Source organism: Dermochelys coriacea, chromosome 8 (assembly GCF_009764565.3).
Source record: "Dermochelys coriacea isolate rDerCor1 chromosome 8, rDerCor1.pri.v4, whole genome shotgun sequence".
NCBI lineage: Eukaryota > Metazoa > Chordata > Testudines > Dermochelyidae > Dermochelys > Dermochelys coriacea.
In genome coordinates this window covers 38,782,858-38,792,926 of record NC_050075.1, presented here as the reverse complement: position 1 = coordinate 38,792,926, position 10,069 = coordinate 38,782,858, and the positions used below count along the sequence as shown (strand labels likewise).

The 10,069-nt window shown below is 45.8% G+C and overlaps 1 protein-coding gene across 3 annotated transcripts in view; it reads left to right on the top strand.

Annotated features, from left to right (window-relative positions):
• The first annotated feature begins 979 nt into the window (after window positions 1–979).
• The window catches only part of DIAPH1 (diaphanous related formin 1), a 179,950-nt gene continuing 170,860 nt past the window's right edge, over window positions 980–10,069 (top strand). The window contains exon 1 of one of the 3 annotated variants that reach the window (XM_043491159.1): window positions 980–1,156. In XM_043491159.1, the coding sequence (XP_043347094.1) occupies window positions 1,052–1,156 (105 nt within the window). In that variant the 5' untranslated portion in view covers window positions 980–1,051. The remainder of the gene's footprint in view (window positions 1,157–10,069) is intronic. The other 2 variants (XM_038412010.2, XM_043491158.1) reach the window with 2 other exon arrangements.

Below are 10,069 nucleotides of genomic sequence, written 5' to 3'. Positions count from 1 at the left end.
CTGGGTGGTTAGCCCTTCCCTTTAGGATACAGGTGGCAGACCTTGCACTGTGGGGAGTGGCCCCCTGAAAATAACAGATGAGAAGCAGATCTGATGGCCAGCAATGAAGGAGATAACCCAAAAGGGGACAACCTCTTTGGTTTCATATCTGGTTGGGCTTCCTGGTTTTGGAGCACACAGCCTTGGATATTTTGATTCACTTATTACTATGGGCTAAAAGAAAAGGAGTACTTGTGGCACCTTAGAGACTAACAAATTTATTAGAGCATCAGCTTTCGTGAGCTACAGCTCACGCTCACGAAAGCTTATGCTCTAATAAATTTGTTAGTCTCTAAGGTGCCACAAGTACTCCTTTTCTTTTTGCGAATACAGACTAACACGGCTGCTACTCTGAATACTATGGGCTAGTCACTGATTTCATTATCAGGTTGGTTTGGGTTTTTCCCCCATAAAACTTAGTCTCTAAAAAGCCTTCAAATCAGAAAATTGCATGGGGACTTTCCTGGGATGCGGAACAGGCACACTTGGGCCCCTCCTGGGTTTGGTAGTTCTTACACAGGCGCTGCTTCTCCAGTCTGGTCCAATCTAACTGCAGGCAGCGATGGGGCACGGCAGAGCTCTGTACCCTCTTGCTTCTGCAGCCAGCTGTGCCCCAGCAGCAGATGTGGCGGGGCAGTGCGTTCAGCAGACATGACATCTGCCACCAGCGATACAGCAACACGCCAGAGGAGCGCCGCTGACTGCTCCCTCCCTCGGGAACAGATGGGCGGGGCAGGTTCCTCCAGAGAGGCCGGTCTCGGAGCGGAGAGCTGCGCTCTAGCCGGCAGGTGGCGCTCTTTCGGGTGTTGTCGCGGGCAGGGGAAAGGAAATGGCGTTGCCGCCGCTGCCCCAGGAGGCCGGAAGCGGAAGTTCCGCCTCATGAATATTCAGATTCTCATTGTGTATGCTAATTAGATGCTGCATGCGGAATGAGGCGGGTGGGGCCGGACGCGGCTGCGGTGTGGGGCGGTTGGGCAGCGCGGGCTCCGGGGCCTGAGGAGCCGGCGGCGCCATGGAGGGCGGTGGAGGTTCGGGGCGCAGTGGCCGGGACAAGAAGAAGGGGAAGGGGCCGGAGGAGGCTGCGGGGTCCGGGGACCCCGGCAAGTCCAAGAAATTCGTGAGTAGAGGGGGGGGGCGCACACACACCCCGTGCGGGCACGCGCCGCCCCCGCGCGCGGCCCCGCCAGGCTGCGCCGGCTCCCCGGCCCTCACCTGCGCCGCGCGTGCACCTGGCGCCACCTGTTCACGGCCAGGGCGGCTGTCTCGGGCTGGCCTTGCCGGGCGGCGAGCCCCAAAGCTGGGATTGCCACAGCGGAGTAAAGGTCCCGCAGCCTGTTAGCCGCCGCCTCGTGCGAGCTTAGCCGGAGCAGGCAGCTTCTTCCTGTCCCTGGCTGGCGCTTAGCCGGAGCCCTGCAGCCTGTGGATCGCGGGCCCGGGGCGAGATCTGCCCGCCCTTACCAAACAAACCATCGTGTGCCCGCTACCGGGGAGAGAGTTAGCCTTGGGGCACGGCAGGTGGCGGACTCTCCGCGGGGGTTAACAACAGGTGCCCCCTTTTCCTGGGATGGGGTGGCTTATTCAACCTTGCTCCCCTCCCTGGACAGAAATATTCTCTTGATTCATCTCGTCCTGCTGCCTTCAGTCTCCTTCCCATGAATTGCCTCCAGTGTTGGGAGTTTCCAGTGACCTCAGTCAGCTCTCTCACTTTCCAGTTCATTTCATTCCACTCTTGTAGTTTATCTAGCTCTGGTGTGTTCCTCTGATTTGCGAGAGTATGTTATCCTGTAGAAATGGAGGCAGAGCTGCTTGTGGGACTGTCATAGTTTCTTCCCATCCTGGCCTACTTGACACATTTTGGATAACCACATGTTACTGTGTGCTGAAATAAATTGGTTTGAATTTGTTTTGATTTTGGAGGAGTGGAGTTGAGCGAAACACTTGTGTTTCTTCCAGGATATTGTGCTTTACTATTTCCCTGCTGAAAACTCAGTTTCCAATTTCTTAGGTCTCAGGAAAATCTGTCACTGGTGGGGAAACTCTGACAGCGGTCAGAACTGATCTGGATTTTGTATAGTAAAGCATGCAATCTGTTTGACCTTTTTACTTTATTGTGAAATGTCATCTGCCCAGACTTGACCAGTGGCACTGCAGCATCCTGTGTGACCATATGGAAAAGCTTCTCTTACAGTAGGCAAGCTATGTAGATCCAGCAAAATTTTAATTTAAGTTCATTTCTATTAGGGAAGGGGTGTCTGTGTGTAAAATCAAAATATTGTATGAACCCCTCCAAATTCGGGCTGGGGAGAAAATTCCAACTGTTTTTTTTTTTTTTAAGACCTTGTCTTTACTATCAAAAAAAAAAAAAAGGGTGTGCTCTTGAGTTAGTGAACTAGAGTTAAGAACACACATTTTTTTGGTAGTGGTAGTGAAGACAAGGACTTAGTGGGAGGCATTAGGTAACTGCTCTATTAGCAGGTTTCAGAGTAGCAGCCATGTTAGTCTGTATTCGCAAAAAGAAAAGGAGTACTTGTGGCACCTTAGAGACTAACAAATTTATTAGAGCATAAGCTTTTGTGAGCTACAGCTCACTTCCGATGAAGTGAGCTGTAGCTCACGAAAGCTTATGCTCTAATAAATTTGTTAGTCTCTAAGGTGCCACAAGTACTCCTTTTCTTTTTGCTCTATTAGCAGAGTGCTATATCAGGTTGCTTGGATCTTTCTGGGTCCCTTTCCTGTTCATGGCATGTAAGTAACTCCACGAGGAATCTCAGTTTAAATTAGGTTTTTATTACAGGCCCTTTGGAGCCCTGTGTGCTGCAGACTAAGGTCTCTGACTGGTGATTGTTTTTGTCCAGTTGTGAGGTGCTGCTAATCTATTCAGTAGTACATACCTTTCTCTGCTGTAGGCAGGTTCTGATGGCAAATCCCAAGAGAGATGTGCATTAGCAGAAGGAGCTCTTGGGAAAAGAGATCATTGGGGCTACTGTTAACCCCATGGCTCCTGAAATCCTGTACACTTGCAAGAAGCAGAGTATCTCCAAAGGGAGAGAGTTGGAGAGAGGGGAGGACAGGGTGATGTTTGATGTGCAGTGCCTATAGATTTCATACACTGCCTAAGGCATTGCATGTACTGGGGCCTTTACTGAGAGGTGGATATCTAATGTTTTGGGGTTTTGGAAAATGCCAGCTTGTTGGATGCAGGCTTCTTCCTTCCTTAGCATGCTGTATTTCTTATATTCGGAATGAAACTAATTTCCATTTAAAGCACCATGGTGGGAGTGTCCAGTACTGATCATAGAGGAGTTGCCATTATTGCTGAAACATTCTGTATTATCATCTGCAGGTAAATTTAGATATGAGTAGGGCTTCATGATGCACTTGCCAAACTGCAATAGACAGTGAAATTGTGATGAATGCAATCCTGCTTGGCAGTCCACATTTTGCTCTCTAACCGCATAAATGAAATGAGAAGGAAACACTGATCACAGAAGTGCTCTTTGCTATGAAAAAGGGGGAAGCAAAGTGCCAGTATGCCTTCAGGCTGACTGTGGAAAGGAGTGTAGGGCAGTGGTTTTCAAACTGTGGGTTATGGAATGTAGGGCACTAGGTCGCAGCGGCTCTCATCAGCATTGCCCACTGGGCTGTTAAAAGTCCCGTCGGTGGTGCTGCCTGGCTAAGGCAGGCTAGTCCCTACCTGTTCTGACACTGCTGCACCCTGGAAGTGACCAGCAGCAGGTCCGGCTCCTAGGTGGCATGGGGGGGAGAGGGAGAGGGAGGGGCATGGGGCTGCATGCGCTGCCCCGAGCACCAGCTCTGCACTCACATAGGCCGGGAACCGGCTAATGGGAGCTGAGGCGGGGGGCGGTGCTTGTGGATGTGAGCCACGTGGAACTGCTTGTGTGCCTCCACCTAGGAGCTGGACCTGCTGCTGGTTGCTTCTGGGGCACAGCACGGTCCACGGTGGCAGGACAGGCTGGAAGCCTGTCTTAGCACAGCCACTGACCGGGAACCGCCTAAGGTAAGCCCGAGCCCTTGTCACAGCCCTGAGCTCCCCCAAACCTGGAGCTCTTTCCTGCACCCCAAACCCCTCATCCCTGAGCCTACCCTCCCAGCCCAGAGCCCTGACCCCCTCCTGCATCCCAGCCCTGAGCCCCCCCAAACCTGGAGCCCTCTCCTACACCCCAAACCCCTCATCCCCTGCCCTACCCTGCAGCCCTCACCCCTGCACCCCAACCCTCTGCCCCAGCCCTGAGCCCCTCCCACACCCCAAACCCCTCATTCCTAGCTCCGTTGGATGGTGGGCATGAACAATTTTCTTCAAGTGGGTTACCAGAAAAAAAGTTTGAAAATCACTGGTGTAGGGCAATACCCTCACCTCATCTCTGGAGTGCTTCGGGTCCTTTGCTGTTTGCTTGCCACTAAGCAAATTCTGTCCTTTTACCCTGTTGGGTGGCCCTCAGTTTTGTCAGTGGGTTTAATTCTTTGGGGTTAGGTGTCAAGTGAGTTTGCGGTGTGGGTATGAGCTAGGATTGTGATATAAGAGAAAAGATGTTAGTGTGACATTTTTAGGGTGCATCTGTTGAGGTTTCTTGTCAGGAGCTGTGTTGGTTTTAGTTTCTTACTAAAGCTGAGATGCTCAGAATTTTGCTTTCAGCTGAAGGTCCCTTGATAACTGCCTGGATGTTTGCTCAGGAATTAAAAAAGCAAACAGGATATTGGAGAATAAGGGGGTCATTCCATTAAATCAGTGTCTGTTAAATTTACAATCAATACAAGAAAACACTACTTCTCATAGTAGTTAGTCTGCCTCTGGAGTTCACAAAGGCAGGAGTTTGCCAAATTAAATATCATGGCGAAGTTTAAGAAAGGGCTGGATACATTTATGGCAAGTAACATTTGTAGTTTTGGAAACTGTTAGGATCCAAATAATAATTTATGTTTATATAACTCATCTTTATCCTCAAAGAACTCAAAAAGTGCATAACAAAATATATAATTATATATAATCTCGGTGGATCACTTAATGCAGCATTTCTCAAATAAAAACAACGAGGAGTCCTTGTGGCACCTTAGAGACTAACAAATTTATTTGGGCATAAGCTTTCATGGGCTAGAACCCACTTCATCCGATGCATGGAGTGGAAGATACAGGAGCAGGTATAAACAGGCAATTCACATCTTTTCATGTATTTATACCTGCTCCTGTATCTTCCGCTCCATGCATCGGATGAAGTGGGTTCTAGTCCATGAAAGCTTATGCCCAAATAAATTTGTTAGTCTCTAAGGAGTCTCAAGGACTCCTCGTTGTTTTTGCTGATACAGACTAACACGGATACCAGTCTGAAACATTTCTCAGATGCGGTCACCGTGGCTTCATGCAGCCACCAGGGGCTTTTCTTGTGACCACAGCCTCCTGTGCTGTGATTGTGGGGGGGGGGGGGCAAAGTAGTGGCCTTTCCCTGTTGCTTCTGGATGCACCACCTTGGTGTTGCTTGCTAGGGCTGCCATCAGAGGTTGAGTCCTGTCCCTTCTGGAGATACTTGGGGCACAATGCTGGAGGAGCAGGCAGCCGGTGAGTTCCCTACCTTCCCAGGGGCGGTGGGGCTCAGGCTTTGGGCTTCAGCCCATGGGTGGCAGGGCAGCGGGCTCCAGCTGTGTGGCTACAGAGCTCCAGGCTCTGGCTGCTTACTGCCTTCCTTCAGCCCCCCATCCAGGGCTTAATTTATCCCCAGACTTGTCATGGCTGAGTAAATCTGCTGTGAAAAGATACTTGTATGTTTAATATCACTTTTCACAACAGACTTACTAGCTAGCAATAAATAAATTACAATGATGTGGATGTGTATATGTGCATATTTATTTGTTTTTCCTAAAGCGAATTAAGTTTTTTAGGAAAAAAGTGTGAGAGCGGCCATCAGCAAGAGTTGGTGGCCGCACTCTGAGGCCACCAGTAAATTTGTCCTGAGAACCCCTGACTTAACTGACCACAGAAATGCAACCTATGTCTGATGTGAAACATGATAGCTGCTCAGCCCAACGCATCAACTTTTCATAAGTTTAGGGCAAGAAATGAAGAATACTAGTGCATCTATTTTTGATCTTTATGGGAGTTTAGGGAGGCAGAATGTAATTGTCCAAGTTGGAATTTATACAGAATTGCTTTTGAAAAGTTTCATGGGACCTCTAATGATAATGAGTAGTAACAGTGTCTGTTTTAAGTCTTTGAGATAAAGGTGATGTGTAGTTACGTGTGATTCTTCTCTCCCCCCCGCCCCGTCTGTAGTAGGTATTGGCTGCTGCTGGATGCAATGAACTGGTATTAGATGGGTTAGAGGCTTGTTCTGGCATAGCAGATTCTACGTCTGTAGAAGGATGAAGCCAAGTTGGGGGGTGATTCAGAGAAGAGCAACCAGAATGAATAAGGGGCTAGAGAGGTTGACTTGAGGAAAAATTAGGAGCCTGTAGTTCAGCTTGGCCAAGTGACAACAAGGTGGGGGAATGGTCTACAAGATTATGAAGGGTGTAAGAAGAAAGCATGAACTGTGGTTTGGTATGGAGAGAATACAAAGAACACAGCTTAAAAATGCAAACAAAACCAAACTCCCTCCCCTTGCTAACACAACTTGAGAATATTTAAATTGGAAAACCTTTTAAAATCTAATTAATTTTTTCATTTATGTATATTGAAATATGTAAAATCTCCTTTTTAGGAATTAAAACAAAAACCCAGCTCTCTCCCTTTTTAAGAAAAGACAAAAGAAGACTGAATATCAGGAAACATTTGTGAATGATGAGATCTTTTAGTCCGTGAAATAGTCTCTTAGGGGAATATTGTGAAACTCCTATTGCTGGGGGGGCATGTACATTGGGACTATGTATCAGAGGGGTAGCCGTGTTAGTCTGTATCCACAAAAGCAATGAGGAGTCTGGTGGCACCTTAAAGATTAGCAGATTTATTTGGACATAAGCTTTCATGGATAAAAAACCCACCTCTTCAGAGATTTGACTCCATGCATCTGAAGAAGTGGGTTTTTTACCCATGAAAGTTTATGCCCAAATAAATCTGTTAATCTTTTAAGGTGCCACTGGACTCCTCATTGTTTATACTGGGACTGTTGCCCAGGAGAAAATAGAGTAGGGAACAGTTCTGAACTGGCCTTTGAAGAAAGATGGGTGTGGGTTGGAAGCACAAATACACATAAATGCTCTAATAGCTTTTTTGCTTTTTATGATTGGGGATCTCCTCACCTTACCTACAGATCTTGGATAATCGTGTGTCAGGAGAACTTTTTTTCAATTACTTCTTTCAATCTCTATGTTGCGGCCAACAAGATCCCCTATCTCTGGGAGTTGATGATGCCGTAGCTCAGCGTAGAGTGAGTAGATAGAAATACTAGCTAGTCTATAAAGCAGATTGCTAGGCCACTGTTAGTTTCGTCCTACATTATTATCGTCCCAAAGCAATTTTATTAGCCATAAAAGGAGGATTTTTAGAGTGCTTTGGAATCAGCAAAACTCAACATCTGTGTCATAGTAATGCTCAGATCTGTGGCATGTAATCATTTTTGCTGAAACTTCCAAGTAAAAAAGCAAGCAAACAAAAAGAAACACACTTTTGTTGAATTTTTCAGATGAAAAAGAATGAAACAGCCACTACAATATTACTTTTGTTCTTTTTGGTATTAAATTTGCTAAAAATCTCAAATTTGGAACATGTTTCAATTTAATGATGCTTTCAGATTTACAGTGTGTTGCATAATTTTTCACTGACAGTCTTTAACAGCATTGAAGTGGTAGTCAGGGAAGAGTTGGAGGTACAGGCAATTGGGACTGTTGACACATAAAGGGCAGGAGACCATTTGCTTTTGATACTCAAGAGGTAGCTGAAAAGTTTTGCTGCTTGGAAGTGGATGCATCTCCTGTTTCCCTCCCTCTTCTCCGCAGTGGTAGTGGTAACTTAACATTTTTGTCAAGGGCTTGAACTCCTGCTTTCCAGCTCCATCAGTTCTAGTCAGTAACCAGCTGCTGCCTCAACTCCTTCTCTCCTGCTAACAATGAACTAGCATGTTATCTGGACACTTCTGCTATTGTGACTCAGCAATAACATAGTTAAATTATCCACTTACATTGTCACTACTTTTGAGTTGCGACCCCATTGACATGTTTTCTGACTGCTCTTTCAGCATCAGCTTTGGTAGTTTCTCAACCTCCCTTCTTCTCACTTGATGTTCAATGGAGCTCTGTGTTTGGGCCCTTCCTGGTCTTTCTCGACAACTTGTCCTGGAGTAACCACATCTACATGGAAGTATCTTTGTATACTGATAACTCACAAATCTATCTCTTCAAAACTTACCCGTCTCCCACGGCTTAGGTTTGCACGTGTATCTGAAAGTATTTCAGAGAAACAATCTTGGCTGTCTGGATGCCAGCTCAGCGTAAATATGGCCCAAACTGACTGCCCATATTTTTCTTTGCCAACCTTCTCTACTTCTGCCAGCATCAAACTTCTTTCTCCTTGGCCTCCCCCCGACTTCTCCCTCTTCTGTTTCCCACCCATCGAGGCGGTTACCAAGTCTTCCTCCACAACATCCAAATTCTGACCTTTCTTTCCTGTCTCAGTGACTAAAATACTTGTCCATTCCCTGGTCATCTCCAAAATTCTTTACTGCAGCCTTCTTCTTGTTGGCCTCATGGGTTCCTCTGTTGCTCCATTCTATCCAAATAGAATAGCAGCTGCTATAATTATCTTCTTTGTCCATTGATCAAAAGAAATGTAGGGGGTCAGACATGAGAAGTTCAATTTACACTAAGAAACTGAATCATAGTTGGAAGTTGACTGTTCCTGAAAAGGCTTAACTGCTAGTGTAGAGCAGATGATAAATTCTACTCATGAAGTCCCTTCACTGGTTTTCCCCCCTTGCCTATCCTATTACTTTTACTCACTTTCAAGGTCTTGTCATTTTTGCCTTGGCCTACATCTCAGTTCTTGTTTCTTGTTGTAACCCACTTCACTTGGCCACTGATACCAATTTCACTCTCCCCTTTATTTCTTTCTCCCATTTCTTTCATCATTCCTTCTTCCATAATGGGGTCCTAATTGGTGTCTGCTATAGACCACCAAATTGCACTAGGAAACAGGATGACTGCTTCCTTATGCACCTATCTACAATATGTAGGGGAAAAATCTGCATGATCATGGGGGGCTTCATTTTGAGTGGCATGCTGGAGGTCTCATGCTACCAGTACTAAAACATCCTTAGAATTTCTAAACATAATAGAGGACAATTTCCTAATTCAAAAGTGTTGCAGCCAGCACAGGGGAATTCTATATTAGACTTTCTCCTAACAGATAAAGAGGAACTGACCATTAATTCTTAATTCTGTGATATCTTGGGTACAAATGATCATGACTTGATCACATTTATAATGTGCAAGCAAAATAAAGTCCAGACCAGTAATATATATACTTGGTGATTCAATATGACCAGTTTCACAAGCTAAAATAATTGAGCCAAATTAGTAACATTGAGTGCATAGGATGGATGGTGTTTAGTGAATGAGAAGCTATTCAGCATTTTATTTTCTCCTCATTGAACAATGTGTGGCCCGAGGTCTTATTTACTGTACACTGTTCAAACTCTGTTCTGAATAAAAAATTAATTCCTCACTGACTTTTCTATGACATTTATCACTATAGTATCTGAGTGATTCGCAAACATTAATTAATCTCCGCAGCACATGGGATATTATTCCTATTTTATGGATGGGAACGTAAGTCAAAAGTGTTCACTAATTTTGGTATGCAGTTTGAGACACCTAGAACCTGATGGTTCCCATTGATTTCAGTTGTGTAAGTGCTCAGCTCTTTTGCAAATCAGAACCACAGTCTCTTGTTGGGTACTTAGAAAATGAGGAACACGTACTTAATGATCACTTGTGAAAAGTTTGGTGTGACTTGCCCAGCATCACATAGGAACTCTATGTATACAGTGCTGTAGTCGTGTTGGTCCCACCAACAGAAGTTCTCTCT